We start from the raw sequence: 18,645 nt of genomic DNA, 5'->3' as shown, positions 1-18,645 counted from the left end.
TCGCTTGCCAGGAAATGTAACCTCTTCCATTATTCACAGAAAAATCCTTTTCTTTTTGCTTATCCTGATGTGATATTCAAAATCTTTAACCTAAAATACTGAAAGTACTCCTGGATCACACACCAACAGTAGGCAATAAAGTAAATGATATTTAGTGCTATTTACATATATTTCTTGGTGAAAATCCTTGTTCGTTTGCTGTTTTAGCTGTTGTCAATCAAAATGTAATCTTTTTCCCATGAAAGTACACCACCGATTTTGGGGGGACAAGATTTAGGGCGCGTTATATCTGATTTTGCGCTATATCGAGGCGCCTGATAGCAAAGCTACACTGTACAACATATAACTCTTTATATGCTCTTGCCCAGGAGGTCACATAGCCTGAACAGAAAGAATTTGATAGACCATAAAAACTTTCTAATGTGGCGATAAGTAAGTTATTGAGCTGCAGTGAGCTACATATGCAGCTTCTTATTATTTGTGTTTTGGTTCAGGCATTATGTAGTGCATTGACATTCACATGTAAATTGTATACCTTAAAGTGGTCATGCAGCTGTACATGTATGTATGTTTTAATACAGCAGGTTTGTTACGTTTGCATCCATTTGCATGTACATTGTGTTTGCATGCGACAAGTGACATCTGTCTCACCAGGACTACAAACCCAATGTTGCCGCGTTGATCGCACTAATGTCACTGGATTGCCAATTGCCAAGACACCCAAACCAGCATTTGACCTACACATATACCTTTGCTCTGATTGATGAACAAAGAATTGTCTAGATTGCAGTGATTGCTTATCGTTTTCACCTTCAAGTGGTTGATGGCCTTGTGGAGTTAAGTGTGTGTTTTACTTGTATCTATATTCTGAGAGAGGGCTTGTGTATGCGTGGTGGCCGAGTGGTTGACATGTTTGCCTTTCAGTTGCTAGGTCACATAGTACATGGGTTCAGTAATCTTCTTGGACAGGAAATTGTCATTGTTTCCACTGTTATCCTTTGCTGTTGTGGCCTTGGTGGCGTTAAGCACTTGACACTGTGACCAGCAGCAGGGGCTGGATGTCATTTTACTGACGTCAAATTTTTGTTTCCCAGCTCAACATGATGACTTCACATTAAAGACAGTACGACATTACAATAGAAACTGATGAATTGTTACGGTGTAGACGTTACACTACAATCTTGATTTAACCATGGCTTGAGGTCCTGCTTCACACCACTTCACGGGGTTAAAACATACACTGTTCACTGCAGATCACATCCACCACGATGACAGCATACATGTATGTCACACATATCGTGTCACATGTCGTGTCGTCTTCTGTCATTCAGAATCTGATCACTCTGTTTCGAATTTTTTGCAAATGTTATACCACATACAGTTACTCCGAAGTTTCTGGCAAGCTTGTCTCTCTGTCTTTGTACATGTAACAGAACAAAGTTCTACCCAGTTTCCTCCCACCATAATGCTTGCCCTTGTTGTATAAGTGAAATATTTTTGAGGATGGCATAAAACACCAATCAAATCAAATACATTTGTAACAGGAAGATTTAACCTATGCTTTCCTCTCATCTGCATCCTGTTTGGCCAAGGACAGTTTTTTAAAATTTTTTGAGAACCCTCTAATCTTGTTTTACATGTTTTTTCCATTTGCACTGGCTATCATGCACGTGCAGTGAAGTGTGTACTTACATGTATGTATAAAATCTGGTTCTTAGACATAATTATGATGTCTTTAAACGTGCTTCTTTAATCATAAAAAAGCATGTTTCAGCATGTGTATGTTAGAAACTTTCCAATCTAGCATATGTCATGTACATCAGGTGGCAGAAAAACATGATCCATGGGTGATATGGCAGGCAGTTTTGCTATGCAAGGCTCCTGGCTTTCTACCCTTGTCACATTGTATTTGGACATCCGATTTTCATTAACACTGGCTCAGTTTACTTGAAGCATTCCAGGAAACAGACGTTTATGTGAGTTGTAGATCAAGTAGTTCGGTGGAGCCTAGGGCAGATTTACCGCAAATGACCGTTTGGCTTCATAACGTCAGACTGCTCTTACACTGGCCACCATAGCCTTGGGTGATGCGAGTTCATGGCTACTGCCAGACAGCTTATCATTACATGGCTATAACTCATGTCTCAACTCCGTGGCTCCAATTCCTCCTCAACTGGCTACATGTACATTTGGAAGCATCCAATGGAGGTAATAACTTCAACAAACCTTCCATATGTGTATATGTTAAGATTGACATGAACGATGCCATTTTCTCCTGTATTGGTTTACACAAACCTGAGCAATTTTTTATTGGAAGACAGATACCCACCTACATCAATTTCCTCGACATTTTAAGACCTTTAGCACACTTTTTATAGCAAGTAAACTTCCACCTCCCTCAGAATCCCACCCTCCCAGATGCAATTTAAATTAGCATGGCCTTGAAGGGGCAGTTATACACTTTCATCCCAGTTGTAGTGTACTGCAACATAAGCTCAGAACTGGCTTGTGGCCACTTTAATGAGCCATATGGCATTAGATGACTGACAACTGACATTATCCTCTAAACAACAGGGTGTAGGTGATGTGGGCCTTGCATATTGGTGGGCAAAGCGATTCTTTGATCACATGTAATGCTGAAGGCCATGTGTAAAGGAACCTGTATGAGATTATCTGGATACACTTACATATGTATTGTATACTAATGCACTGTGAGGGATGAGCTTAATTCCAATCATACCAACTGTTCAACCCAAGTCCTCTTGTTATCAGTTTTTGCTATCATTTGATATAATACACAACTTATATATATGCATGTTCCAAGTCATAAAATACTGCCCGTTGTCATGACTTGGGTAACAACATACTGTGATATCTGCATTTCTCTTAAATCCCTTTGTACATCTTCCCATAATCTGCTCTGATGCTCTTGGAGCCTATTTCTTTGGTGGCTCACATTAAATAATTAATTGGTCCCCAAGAGTCTTACCAGAGCATTGTTTTTGTTTTTTTGTGTGTGTGTGTGTGTTTTGTTGTTAGAAAACCTTAAACTGCTTTAACATGTTGAATGAGCCGGAAGTTAATTCATGCTTCAGCAGATAAGTTGATAATATAGATATACGTACTTTAAGCTTACTGACCTTTTCTTTGCTGCATGAGGAATCAATTCCAATTTACTTAATGTCAGTGTTTATTATGGGTGTGGTTGTCACAACAGCCATACATATCCATGCGGAGTTGGTATTTGTTTGTAATGCAACACGTCTTTCTGGCTCAGCCAAAAATCATGGGCTAAATACCATGATTCCGTGTATTCCCAGTAGGATACAAACCTGCACACTTTTAATTAAACCTCAATGGGCTGGAGAAAGCTTTCATTCAATCCAAGTGCCAAGTGCTTACTTTTTTTTTTTTTTTGCTGAATAACATTTTGAGGGCTGAAAAAAAAAATATATATATATATATATATATATATATATATATATATAACACTGAGCTAAAATGGTGAGACGCAAAGCTTTTAATGCATATATCTGTGCATCCTGCTGCTGATGACTCAGCAGGAGGGACAAGATCATGATATAACAGTTACTATGTGGGGCAACAATGAGATTACAATCACAAGGTCACACAGGTTTGTTTGCAAAACAGTCTGTAGTAATATGACATGATAGTTCCCAGATAAGATTCCTGCTCAGTATTGTGATGCTCCTGGATGTGGAGAAAAATTACTGTTAAACATTCCTGCTTTTTTAAGACGCATTCTATACATGCAATTTTTTTTTCATACTGAGTGTCAAGAAACAGAAGTACAATGTATGTGTATATGGGATCAGTAACACTCTCATTGGTCAAATTGTGTTCACCATTTGATACTGGTTGTATGTATATGTAAAAGTACATGATTTTATAGTTTCAAGCTGATTTAAGGAAAAAATTTAATTTAAATGTTTTTTGTAAGATAAAATACCAGTATTTCAATATTTTCATGTGATTGTTTTGTATAGAATTCTGGTAAGACTATTAAATATACTTTACTACAGAATGTGTGTGTTAATTGTTCCACCGGCCCAGATGATATTGTAGCATAGTAGGTTGAATTACTTTGCTCACTTGTTGTTATCATACGCAACCTCTTGCATATTGTACCCTTGCAACTGCCATTGTCTGGCGGCACACAAGCTTCAGAACCTGGCTTTTGACAGCAAATTTCAAGATTTCCCACTCTCAAATGTAATTGATGGGCTTTTTGTGACAATAAGTGGTTGATGGTGCATATGGGGCCAGTCATGGGTTTTGGTCGACCTAAGCAGCATGCAGGTTGGCCTTCCTAACAGTCAGTAGTTTACATGGATACCACCCCAAAAATACTATATACATGTAAATATGTAACTAGTGGAACAACACTTGAGTTCAGTGTTTCCACAAGAATTCAAAAACAAATAGCATGTTCATAATCAGACATTCTACACTCTGGAGTATAAAGTTGCATGTAGTTTCACATGTAAAAGATGATTGATCAGCAGTTTGCTCTTTAGTGAAATTGTTTACCAGAACTTCTAGTGACCTTGTTGAGCATACCTTGATCCAGCTAATTACGTACTGTGCATTATGATGTAAAACCATAATTTATCAACCTGTCCTTTGACAGGAATTACCAGGTTTTATGTTCTGTGGCTAAATCACCAATCAGTGCATTACGTGCCCAGGGACTTAAAAATTAAAAAGAAAACGTGACATTTTATTTTTCTCTTGCATAGAGCTGCATACTCCAATTAAATATGTTAAAAACATAAAAACTTAAGGCAAAAGTTCTGATTTCAGCAAAAGAAATGTACATGTTTTACTATAATTTTATTTCCACTATTAGTATTAGTGACACAAGCTCAGAGGAATTAAATGAATTTTGTGAATTTCTAAAAATTTCTCTATTGTGTCAGTGCCCGCAGTGGCATATATCACAGGGGATCTTGACCGCATCGAAATTTGTTAGTATCAAATATGTCAGATACCAGCAAAGAAATTTGCCAGTGATTTTATTCTGTCTATTTAGTGTGTCTAATCCTGTGAATTTCAAGCTGACCAATCATACAACATAGAATTGTGTTGATCTGTGACATTTTGTTTTTGTGTCACATGAATTACTACGTCATATTTACCATGATCCACGGCAGAAGTAAAATTGCTGCGAAAATACGTCAGCATATTTTGCCAGCGAACAAAAGCGAAAAAAAATCCACCTAATATATCCCTGGCTTTAGGTCTTGTGATCCCAGTTCATCCGCTGTTACTTGAGCAGTAAGTTCATCAAAACTTGTGATATCAAAACCAGTTCTTGGGGACACAGCTATCTCTAGATAGTCACAATGATTTTTTCTGAGGGTCATGGGCTACTTACGGATGATATGGTTCTGTAGTTGCATAGGTTCTTACGGGTTCTACCAATGTGACATCATATGGTTTTCAGAAGGGTTGATACGAAGTTTGGTGATAGGTGTTCTTAAAGGTTATTGACAGGGTGTTCATAAAGGCTGCTGATGGTAGGCTCATACAGTTTTTGATTGAGTGTTCTTGAAGGTTGTTTATGACACACTCATGAAAGTTGCTTGTGGTGTTCTTACAAAGTTTGCTGATAGGGTGCTTATAAAGGTTTGCTGGTAGGATGTTCATAAAGGTTGCTGATGGTGTGCTTTTAAAGGATGCTGATGGTGTGCTCATAAAATTTGCTGATAGGATGTTCATAAAGGTTGCTGATGGTGTGCTTTTAAAGGTTGCTGATGGTGTGCTCAAGAAAATTTGCTGATGGTGTGCTCAAAAAAATTTGCTGATAGGGTGTTCAGAAAGGTTGCTGATGGTGTGCTCTTAAAGGTTGCTTATTTTGTGCTGGTAAAATTTGCTGATAGGGTGTTCAGAAAGGCTGCTAATAAGGTGTGCTTGTAAAGGTTGCTGATAGGATTCTTATTAAGGTTGTTAACTGGATGCCAAGAAAGGTTGCTGATATGAAACTGGAACCTGTGATAGTTTTGACATGTATTGTAAATGTTTTCTGCAATGGTTGAAACTTCGGTGAAAGCTTTGAGAAGTTGAATGGTAGTTGCAATGACACAGGATTGTGTTCACTCTTTTTATATCAGGAATTAGCTTCCCAGTTTACAGCATTGGATACATGCAATTTGAAGTTTGGGCTGTTCAGCAGTTGTGCCATTCACTCAAGAATTCTCAGATTGCATCTGTTATTTGCCAGGATTCAGATTCCATCCTGTATAAAGGTAATGATCCAGATATACTCTGACAAGCGAGGCCATTTGCCCAGAGATAATAATGCACGTAGAATGTTCCCTCCAGTCCATAGTGGTACAAAGAGAAATCTCATTGTGATAATTGTAATGGTCTGTCCAGCCGAAGGGAAACATTTTGATTCAAAAATCCTGATTTCAGGGATTTTCTGACTTCCTGTGTGAAGTAATGATTTATTGTGAGATGCCTTTAAGGCTATTTGGTGACTGCCTGTGATCCAGTTTTCACTGAAACCCCTATAGGTCTAATTTGTGTGCACATGAAACTGTGCATTGATAATTGTGTTACATTGAGGAATTAGTTGTGCAAATTGACATGGATGTGTAGTGTACAGTTTTCATTTAACCCTTAGGTGAAGAATGTAGGTCTGTAAAGCTTGCAATGAGACATTCTGACTGCTGTCTACATGATCACATACCCTGTAAAGTAATGATGGACATTCAGAAATTCAAGAGTTTTTGTCAATGTGTCAAGCCAAACTGTAGTAATAGCATCATAAAATGTATAACTACATCCTGGGGTAGACAGCTGTCCATTGCTGCCCCCCTCAAATTGTTCCATATTCACATGAATGAATAATTCATGGTACCATATTCCTCTTTCCCTTGACCAGAATGTTTCACTGTCTGCTAGAAGACGAGACGGTGCTTGCAACATGCACAGAAAGCCTTGCCCAGTCTGTAATTACATCCGTTAACAGCAGCTTCACAATTGTGCACGCAATTTTAAAGCCGGATAACGTGTTTGTGTTGGTTTTGTGGCCATGTGTACACAGAACCCACTGTTCGTGTCTATAGCTTGTGAACATGTAAAATGGTTCAGTAGCTCCAGTGGCAATATGCCTACAGGGTGTCCTTGACTACATAGCTGCCATGGTGCAAGCGAAACATTGTCATTTATTATGGCATGTACATATAAATGCAGTGAGGGGAAAAACAATGCGTCACAATGTGTACCTAATGGGACCCGATCTTGTGAATAGCTGAGCAAAGAGTCCTTCTGTAAGGAAAGCATTGCCCATATTAAAACCCCATGGAATATCTGATCCAGTTAGGGGTATTGATTTTGTTCTGCGTGCACACTATTGACGTCAAGAAAGCGAAGTCTTGTGTCTGACTCTGGGGACGACTATCATCCTGCTCCTCAGAACGCCAGAGCGCTGTCTGTTGACTCAGCAGAAGACTGGGGGAGTGGGTTAGCCAAAAGGTGCTCACTTCATTTGTTTTTAATTAAACCTCGCCCAGCTGTTTCCCCAAAGATGTTTCACCTATAGTTAACCAGGATGGACTTGCTGATCTGCACTGCAATCAGACTGCGATCAGCTCCTTAATGTTGTATAAGCAAGCCACTATTAAATGTCCCCTATCTCTGTGACTCCATTGCCTCCTGTCCGTGCCTTGGCAATGGGATCTGTTAGAGAGTAGATCCTCCAGCACTCAGCTCAGCTAAACACCTCATAATCCCACTTAAATTCAATAATAGTGCCTCCTAGAAACCTTAGTATTGAGATATTGACACTACCAAAATAAGTTCCATGTTTCCATAGCTGTTACCCGGAGTCTTCCACCTAATGCCCACAGCTAGGTTATAATGTCTTGGTCTTGAACAGAACTCTAGTATAGGCAGCTCACTCATGTATCTTAGGCTCGGTTGAATATCTATGATGTTCTTAAAGATGCATTCACATGATGAAAGTTGTGATATTGACGAATTTGACTATTCAAATATGATTTGTAGAATTCGAAAATGGCATCAATTAAATCAATGTGACTTACTTGTGTGAAATGCAGCTTCTTTTATTTTCAGTCATCTGGTGATATTTGATGTGTCAAATAATATGTACATGAAAAGTAAACTGCCTTGTAAATACATACATTGAATGTACATACATTTGTAATATTATCATTCAACATTGTAGCAATTTCATCTCTTATATTAAATTTTGGTAATAAATATTGAAGCCCTAGCTTTACTCAGCCATACAGTGTGTTTTGTAACAATGTCCTGTATGAAGGTTCTTGTATTCGATGCCAATCAGTGAATTAGTTCCAGGTGCCCTTGTGTCGTCAGTCTGATCTCAGAGCAGACAAGCTTTCAGAAATTTGCATAACCTTTGTATAGTGTCTGTATTTATGATACACTAAATGTATAACAAAATTGGGCTTGGAATTCCATGACTTGTCTGGGGTTTGTTTTTTGCCATTGCTGTGTAGAATTTCATGAATTTAGAATGCCTGTCTCGTGTGATTGTAAGAGCTCTGTAGGCGTCTGAACGTATTCCAGGTTGTGATCCCTAATTCAGATGTTCTTGACTGCTAGACAATGGCAAATTGGTGGTAGTCACAATCAGAATGGAGTTGACTTTATTGGTTACTTGTAGGCTACATTGATGAGTTCCCCTGATCATATCAACCCTTCATTCTCCACAGGTTTTTAACCAAGGATTGAAATCTTTCAGTAGAACAGATTGTTCACTTAGTCTCTAGGTACTTTATCTTACATGCGTCTCTGTAATAATAAATGGAGAAGATTTTAGTATGTCAAATTGGTGCTGGAAATGTGAAAACTTTCCCTTTGAAAACAGTTTTGATCCAGGGCTGCAGGACCAAGCTGTGTACATTCACCATGGTTATTTATAAGTGCTTGGGTTTTTATGAAGTACTTTACAATTTCTCATGTGATGACAAGTTTATTTGACTGATCACTCCCACATTCTAGCCACATGATTATGTTGTACACAATTTCATCTGCAGGCCGTTCCTGGTATCCTCCCACCATAATGCTGGTCATCGTCATATAAGTGAAATATTCTTGAGTACGGCATAAAATTCCAATCAAATAAACAAACAGTTGTACACATTGTACCTGGCTTTTGACTCAGAAGAGAAGTTCTTAGTTTTACTTTAAATTTGTAAATTTACCTTCGTGAAGCACTCTCTAGCTGGCTTGATTCTGAATGATAGGAGAAGTATCTCTGGTGATATACCATGAATCTAGTGAATCTGAAGTGATCAAACGTGTCAACATCCTGCTAAATGCTTTTGACAAGAATTCCTGTACTTCTCTCAACCACCTAGGATATGAATTCCGTCAATTTTTTTATCCATCATGTTTCAGCACATTCTGCCAGGATACAATCAAAAGTGTAAAAAAATAACATGGTAGTGAACAGTGTTATTAGAACTGACTGGTTAAATCAATGAAGCAATCAATGATTCTTTCCCTAAGAACAATTAGTCTTGATAGAACACATAATTCCCTGACAGGCCGACGAGCAGTTGTAATCCAAAGCGTAAGTAGATTGGCCGAGCCATCCTATAGGGGCGACAAACCATTACAGATCATCCAAGGCTATTGATCACAGCCTATATAAATAGATTAAAGATTAGTCAAGCACAGTGAGAAATTACTGCGTGAATGAAGTACCTGGTTGACATTCCTGAAAACAAGTGGTGGCGCTGAAGGGTAGCTTTAAAGCTGTCTCTGTTTGATATGTACATGTAGAATTAAATTTATGATAAATGTGTGAAATATGGTAGGTTAGTCAGCCTTAGCAAATAGTTTGGTGAATTGCCCAATTAAAATTCTGCTCCATAAAAATTTTAATCCCTTTTTTGTTTGCTAAGTAAGTTACACATATTGTAATAATAAGCCTGTTTTTGCATTAGTAGGTAAAAACTAACTATACCTTCACATTTATTTTTATCTATCATAGATCACATCTGCCTATCTATTATATGAATAAACTTAATTATACATATACTTAAGATCTTGTTATATATATTTCTGTAATACCCTGCAGTAGGATTCTGTGATTTTGATAGTATCATCCTGTTTTTTCACACAAATGTAGGATAAGATCTGATATGCTCGTCTACAAGTGCAACAATATTGTCATGTGTACATATACATGAAGTTTATATACTCTTTGTATTTATGGTCAGGATCAAAATACAGACAATTTTGTGGCCCAAGTTCTAGGATAAGAAAAGCCCAAGATGAGACTAAATAACAGTGTTTACTGTGATAATTTGACATTGAGCATTATTGAATTGATATTTCAGTCTGTACTTGTTAATTCCAAAGTTACATAACGTAGCTTTTTACGGCAAAGCTGTGACCTCTCAAATCTGAATTGATCTGAACAGTTCTGTACTGTCCCACAAATGTCCCGTAAACTGCGCAGAGCAGTGCCTCATTTCATGTCAATATTACAAAGGTAGCACAACTCTGTGTAGCCATGAGTCTTAATTGCCACAATACAGCAGATGCAAAAATATGGTTACTCAGGTAGCTACCACCTGGTACCATGTTATGTTACCTGATTCTCTACATCTTTCCCTTTTGTTGTTTGGTTTGGTGAATAAGATGGAAAAAACACAGTTTTTGTTCAGGGATTTATTCTTTAACCCTTTAATTAAAACTGAAATATTTATGTATCATACAGATAATTATTGAGCTTGCAGCCTGCAATATGAGTATTTTTTTGCTAAAAATTCTGGAGGCTGCTTCTACAATATTGCAGTCATATCATGGCGAGAACTGACAAATCTTATATTGCTTAGCTAAACATGCATCATGATTATGTGTTTTTTTATACTCATAAAAAAACAATCACAGATAATTGGCATAGGTAAATCATGAAATTGATGATGGCGAGGAAGGCAGAAGACATTCACCTAGGCTAAAGAAACGTATGCTACCACAGCTAATTATATTAATGAATGGTTTTGATTGCTATGCTGGCAGTTAATTCTGCAGACAATTCCTGAGTGCAGATCTGTTAGTGAACATCTGATACTTGACAGGTATCATGTGTGACGTCAAGATGTTCGTAGGTTGTGCGAGATCAAACGAACATACCTAATTCGTTGCACACACAGTTGTCCTTGTTTCTCATCTCAGTAATCGCCTCTGATATGGCTGAAACATGCCAAACCTTCAATTCATTCATTCATTCATTTATTTGTTCAAGTATTTTGCACCCTATTTAGTAGGCCCTCTAGGGATTTTTGCCATCCATTTTGATTCAGTATGTGGTATCTGTCAGCATTGCCTCATGCAGTTAAACCATGATTGGCGGTTTGACAGACTGTTTACTTTATCACAGAATTTATGCCGAAATATTGGCTCTTCAGACTTTTGTTTTGCGGAAAAAGTATGTCATCGTGGCTGTTCAAACAGTTTCATCTATGGCAGCAGTTTTTTGTTATTCTTTATGACATATTGATTTGTATGCATTGTGCACACCATGCTCTGATTACTAGCGTGATATTTTACCACAATCGATGGGATTACTGGGGATTTTGTTCTTTGCTCTTACTTAGGTTACATGCATTCACCTATAATCACTTTTTGATCTGATATACTGTGTAGAAGAAACACTCACAGTGGTGTAAAACTGCCATATGTCTGCATACAGCCAGGTTATGTGGCATATTGTATCCATACATGTTACTGTAGGTGTATTTCCCTGGTTTTCACTGTTTTGTTGGGATCTTGGTGACAGTAACTGGTCAGTAACATTCATGTGATATACCTTAATTTCTCAACCTTTTGGCATTTGAAAGAGCAACTTTTAGTGCACTTTATGCACATTTATAATTAGATTTTGGAGACAAAACTGCATTGATAGGATTGGCCGCTTTCACAAAAAGTATTATTTTATCAGTCTACACTCAATAATGCCTTTGGAATATATTTGAATAAACATGTTACAAACATGCGAAAATTTTGAAGAATTACAGTACTTTAGCGTTTGTCAAAGACCACTTGTTTACACCAATATGGCGTGCGTAATTGTGTGATTCAAGGGAATTAAGGTTTGTCAGTGGCTTGCCAAAGGTTGGTGGATGAGCCTGGTTACTCATGTTTCCTCCACCCAAGAAACTGACTGCCGTTGTGCAAGAGAAGCACTCTTGAATATGGCGTTAAACAATTTTTAAATAGATGAATGAATTATTTCCATAGATTTGTTTTCTAATAAGTTGTTTCTGTGTGTGTTTTGTAGTTGTCGTCTTGTCACAGACGGATGAGGCAAAGTTGTGTTCCCTCCAGTAATCTTCTCAAGTCAAGGACAGACTCCATCCTACAGCTCTGTGGTAAGTCAGCATTTCATGAACACTGTTAGGGACCGTCCCCATAAACCATTTGCATTCGTTTATTTTTTTTTCTCCAAAAAACTGAGTCCAAACTACACCCTTCAATTGCCCAGTCGATTTAAACGATTTAAAGAAACCAAACGAATCCCTGTATCAGTCTGCCACATACGTTTAAACATGGTTGTGTAAACCGGCGATCGGTAAAGCAGCTATTAGTGAGATTCTACAATAGATAACAAATCCGAAGAAACAACAACAACAATGGTTCCACTTTTTTACACCTACATATTTTGATGATATTCCCCAGTCCACTGATACCAAGTATATAGGCCTATATATTTTGGTCGGACATACTGTATGTAGGCCTGCCTATGTCAAAAACACATGCAGGCCTGCATGTTTGTCCAGTCATGCTAGGACCTGCAGATAACACTGGAGGTTTTGTAAAAGTCGATGTCAAGTGCTGACTACTATACTGTGCAATGGACATTCGTGCAGACTTGGGCAAATCTTAGCTTGAGATCTAATAAACAATATTTGTCATTTAATGTGAAATGTTATGTCTAGTCTTGTGACTTGGGATGTGGCCCAGCCTGTCGTGCAAGTGTTGAGGACTCCTGCTGATGAGCCCTGCTTCTCGATGATTTAAAGTTTTCGTTGGCATATATTAATTTTTTAAGTATAATATTATCGTAGATACCACTTGCCATTACTGTAATGATATTTGTGAAGATACCTTTCATTATTTTTTAGTTGCTGTCAATTTGCCACCCATAGGAAGCACATGCTACATACTCTCAAACAAAGTATTTCACCCGGTGTAAATTATGTTGTTTTTATTCCACAATGTTCACGATATATATGTAATATACTTTTGTTTGGCTCTAAAGATCTAAATTACGGAGATAATAAACTTGTTTTTCAATGTGTGCATAAATTTATCAATGATACAGAAAGGTTTTATGACCATGGTAATGCTAATAACGATGTTAACATTGTAAATAATAATTAATTTATTTCAACTTACATCTGAAATATGTATTCCCATATTTATATGTATGTACTTCTTTAGTTATTATGTTGTTAATTGTTGCTTTGAGGAGATCTCCATAGTAGCCATTAGGCTGTGAGAAATCCTCGTTATATAAATAAAGAATTAAATTAAATATATAAGATTATAACCAGAAGTCAACATCTACTCACACCAGGTCTTGGTGAAACAAAATATGTAGAAGTAGGCATATCAGCGTGCGTAGAGATGATTACTGAAAGCTGCTTAAAAATCTCTGCAGGATACATAGAAGCTATCAACTATCAGCTTTTGTGTAAAGTCTGGGATAATCATGAGTTTTGTTGAGTGTTTGTTATCTGTTAATAATTTTTAAAATACATATATGGTAGTTGTTGTGCAGTCTGATTTTTGAATCCATACACGTTGTATAGTTTGTGTCACTCTCGTCCAAGTGAAAAGTATCTTCAGTTCAGTCCAAGTCTGAAATAATTCAGCGAGGCTTCCAAGGGATTTGAGTGTAGGTAACATGTTCACTGGAATTTGTTATACATTAGTGCATTATTCGTATCTTCGAGTATACATTTAATATAATTAATGTATACTGCATTATGGATTACATGTTGGTAATTTCAGAACCTGACCTGTCCCAGAGCTGTGGGGTGCCATATGAAATGTATGTGGTTTGTGTGTGACAGATGATAGATAGGTCCTTCGATATGTATACTCACACTTTCCCTCTACAATTTCCAAGAAAGTTCTGGTGGAAATCTAGACATCAGGATCTTTTCGGTTAGGTCGAACTGCTCAAACTTTGTTGTTAACTGAGCAGACTTTGTGTTCATGCTTTCTATCAAATAGCAAATAGCCTTTCTCGGCACTTTCAACAACATACTCAGAGATTGGAATTCTTCCAACATAATATGATAACAGTGGACTTCGATTTATGTATTTGTTTATTTGATTGGTGGTTTACACTGTACTCAAGAATATTTCACTTATCCAACGGCGGCCAGCATTATGATGGCATTGGGCTTTGATGCCATTATGATAAAAGTGGACACTGGGTGAATGCTATTCTTCATATGCCTTCAAATGCTCCCAGGAATAAATAAATAAGAAACTGTCATTCTTAACTTAATCTATTTATTTTGTAATATATTTTTGAAAGTTAAATAATTGGGGTACAATTGTTTTACCCTCACGGACATGATTCGCAAGCTTTATTCACATGTAAGGGAAAGTTAGTAAGTGATGAATAGGCAGTCCTCCGGTAAATTCCATGTGTTCCGTGTAATCATGCCACATAACAATCACCTCATTCGATACATTACATTTCTTTGAACCAAGTAACCAAAAAGTGAGAAAGCTAAAATAAAAACAGATTTGTGACTTGTGACAGATTTGGTATTTAATTTACTGTACTGTAAACGCGTCATGTAGGAAAGATAAACACAGCAGTTCTGATCAGTGAAGCGTGCATTTGTCGTGGTCGACATTCCCTGCTGTGCTAGCGGGACTACTTTCCTCAGACCTGCTCTCTCTATGGCTGTTTCTAATAATCTGCTGCAAGGAAAAAAAATGAAGGTCATTTGAGTATTCGTTTGTTTCGTTTGTTTCAACTGAACTCGAAGCCAACAAATTATGGAGGCGGTCTTTTACAATCAGGGGTAAAAGTTTTGGGAGTGTATACCTGGTAAAAAAAAACCCCTACTAGTCTGATCTTCCTTGGGAAGATTCAGCTGGGCCATATCCTGTCAGTTCTGATCAGTGAAGTGTGCAGTTTTCGTGGTCGACATTCCCTGCTGTGCTAGTGGGACTACTTTCGCAAGACCTGCTCTCTCTATGGCTGTTTCTAATAATCGGCTTCAAGGAAAAAAAAAAACACGAGCATACTCTGCAGCCATTGTTTGAGTGCTATTTCGTTTCATTTGTTTTAGCCGAACCAGAAGCCAAGGTTTATGAGGACAGTCCCTTACAGTCGGGGGTAAAAGTTTCGTGAGTGCATGCCTAATAAGAAGAAAACCCAGGCTAGTGTGATGTTTCTTGGATGCTGAGCAAAAAGGGCATCTAGTCTGAATGCAGGCTAGCACAGTGTGAGCCTGCATGGTTTTGGAATCATTTTGGGGTCTACAAGTCAGGCAGCACCGCTTCAGTATTGTTGGTTCTATAGATGTTTTAGGTCACTTCTAAAAATATTTCTCTGGCATGATGGCTACCATTTCTACATATACATGTATTATGTACTATGTCTGCATGGAAGGAAGAAAAAGGGCATGACTCAAAGAGGAAACAGCCATTTATCTCTGTGTACCCGATAACCTTCTGACAAAGTCACCAAGTGAAGCTGGCCAACCATGTACATGAACATCTATTTCTCTTTGAGCGGTTTGGTATTCTTCTCAGCACTGTTTTATCTATATGACAGTATCTTCTGGTATAGGAGCAGTTCCAGTACAGACAACTGTTTATAGTGCTGTGTCAGATGTGTGATGCCAGATGAAAGAAATCAAGTGCATGTAACATGATATACATGTACAGCTGCATATATGCCACCACTGGGAATGGGATTTATCAATATATACATGATAATTTATTATATGTCAAGAGACAGTTTAAGAAATGCTTTATAATCATGATGATTGCCAATTTTAAAGTCTTAGGAGCACGTGCACCCTAGCTGACTCCTTTGAGCCAATGTATGGCTATGCTGGAGTGCTATGAAGCGGACAGTATGTACAGTACTATCAATGCGCAATGAGTTCTCTGATCAAAATAGCATGTAAGGTACTTTGTATACGGCCTCTTTGAAGCAGCTATGACAATTTTTTGCTTTTTGTGACCATGTTTGTATTGTCCCAGGGGATGATGACCATAGTGCTAGCACAAGAGCTACTCTCCTGATTGTTGACTGGGTAGGCAGCTCTTCAGATATGATCTCCTCAGCAGGATGCACATCATGAAATCCATGTAGCCTAACATGAACTACTTGTGTTCTAACATCTGGTAGATGCTGCCTAAATTAATTAGTAAACATAGCCTAAGCCTTCAACCTTTTCAACCACCTGTGCAACCAATATTGAAGAACTATTGAGTGTAGAGAAATACTATGCACAGTTTTAGGAAGCTTGCATTTTCAGAAAAACAATTCATTTAAGCCTCACTTTCATGATAATTGTATGTATAAATTCCACAGAAGAAAAAAAAGGCTTTCAAGGTTGAAATGGCCGAAGATTTACAGTACTTAGTTGTTGACTGGTGAATTCTGAGAACTGGTGGTTACATTGTGAGTTGACTATCCTGGGTGGTAGCTATAAGGCCATTGCTTAGGTTACCTATGGACTTCTTGCTTCCTGTTATCAGAGGCAGAGTCTATGTACAATCCACAGAGGAACAACCTGGATTTATGTATCTATTGTGTTATTCTGTTTGAAGTCTTGTAACACGATGCACACAGCACCGTAGCATGTAGAAAACCTGCTGGAGTGTAAACCTATACGTGTACACTGTGTTACAACATAAAAACAACTTTACCCAAGAGCCCACCCACTGATGTTCAGGTTCCTGTTTTGAATCGAACAAGGTTATATTTAACATGCCAAAAAGCAGCGAGTTAAAGAGATCGATACTTCCTGTAAGCTAAACACAGGCTATATTGATCAAATTATTGCCATTATTGATTGATATCCCGCTCCGGGCATAGAGATGCATGTGTCTTAAGCCCTGTCATTATAGGTCTCACAGCCAGAGCAGGGAGCGTTATCAAAGCACTTGCCTGTCCTTCCATGCAGACGTAGTTAACATTCTTTAGCTCTAGCTAATATATCTTGCACTGTAAATCATGAAAGCAGTCGTAGGAAAAGTCTGTACTAGGACGGCTTTATCAGAACCCCTTCCAGTGATCTTTAGTGTAAATAAAATACATCTATCCTTACATTTATGCGGGCATGAGACTGATATATGGCTGGTATAAATGGGACTGTGCCGTGCTGGCTACGATATGTTTATAAACATAAAGAGATATCCAGCAGTTTTGGTATACATTATGTGTTATTCATGGTCATCCAATGACTTGATAGCCTTGTTACTACAAATGGGATCTTCAGAACATAGGGTGGAGCGGATCATGGTCCAGTGGTTAAGATGCAGTCTCAAAGACAGAAGACAGAAGGTTGAATCTTGGCCAAGGGACATTGAATTTCTAGTTGCACCTGCTGTCATTGTTCATGAGAGAACAAGCTGTTGACAGCACTGGTATGGTGCAGGCCAGCAATTGTTCAACACCACTGGTCATCCACCAGTACAGTATATGTCCTGCAGATGCATTGACACATGGTCAAGTTTGACAACAACTCCCAAGTTCAGTTGTTTTTTATTATCTTATGGGTGGGGTGGGTGGGGTTGGACTGACTCATAAAAGAGGAAAATTCTTCAAATACAGCGTTAAACAACATTGAAATATAGGTTGACGCCGTTTTGTTTTCTGGTTTGCTGTAAACAGGCTTTGCAATAATGGCTCTCGCTTGCGGACTCAAGATCAGACTTGAAGACTGATCTACCAAATCTTTAATAAAATAATCCTTTATTCTTGCTGAAAAATTCTCTTTCTTTCCACATTGAGTTGCTTCGAATATTTGCTCTTCACTTTTGGGAAATGGAAATGGCAGCAGGGACAACTGCTGCCCAACAAACAGTCTGATGAAGGATTATGCTTGTGATTGTTGATTATCGAAATGAAAACCGTAAAGAAAACATAAATGCTTCTTCAGAGCTTTCTTTATTTTACAAATTAGTGTCTTGATTGTAACAAAGTGCTTGCTCATTGTGAGGGATAGCTCTCCTAAAAGATTTTGGAGGAGTAATTCATAGCAGAGCTGCTGCTAGCCGTTTAACAGGCGACTGATATGCCATGTAATGCCCAATTTCTGTTCAGTTCAAATTAAGGCCTGTTATTTAAGTATGGCAACAAAGTTTTACCAATTAATGTGAACAGTATAAAAATAATTTGCTTGTTCTCTTACAGCGGAGCTGTATGACCAGGATGCTGCCTCGTTACAGATCAAAGTCATTAAATATGTAAGTTATTACATACACTGATGTAAAAAGAGTAATTGAATTTGCAAATACAGAGTAGTCTATATAATGCCAGTCACAGGAATAAAGCCAAGTTTCATAGCATTCAGTGAAATTTCAGGTAAATGCAGGAAATTTTCTTTGAATGTCAATAAGCTTCATTAG

General features: G+C 37.9%; 1 protein-coding gene across 1 annotated transcript in view; it reads left to right on the top strand.

The window, feature by feature from the left end:
* LOC135473647 (cGMP-dependent 3',5'-cyclic phosphodiesterase-like) overlaps nt 1–18,645 on the top strand; it is a 90,313-nt gene that overhangs the window by 44,919 nt on the left and 26,749 nt on the right. Inside the window, exons 7-8 of the mRNA XM_064753511.1 lie at nt 12,308–12,398; nt 18,431–18,483. Of these exons, the coding sequence (XP_064609581.1) occupies nt 12,308–12,398; nt 18,431–18,483 (144 nt within the window). The remainder of the gene's footprint in view (nt 1–12,307; nt 12,399–18,430; nt 18,484–18,645) is intronic.

Source organism: Liolophura sinensis, chromosome 8 (genome assembly GCF_032854445.1).
Source record: "Liolophura sinensis isolate JHLJ2023 chromosome 8, CUHK_Ljap_v2, whole genome shotgun sequence".
NCBI lineage: Eukaryota > Metazoa > Mollusca > Polyplacophora > Chitonida > Chitonidae > Liolophura > Liolophura sinensis.
The sequence above is the reverse complement of the archived record's forward strand: the minus strand, read 5'-3'. Positions and strand labels throughout refer to the sequence as shown.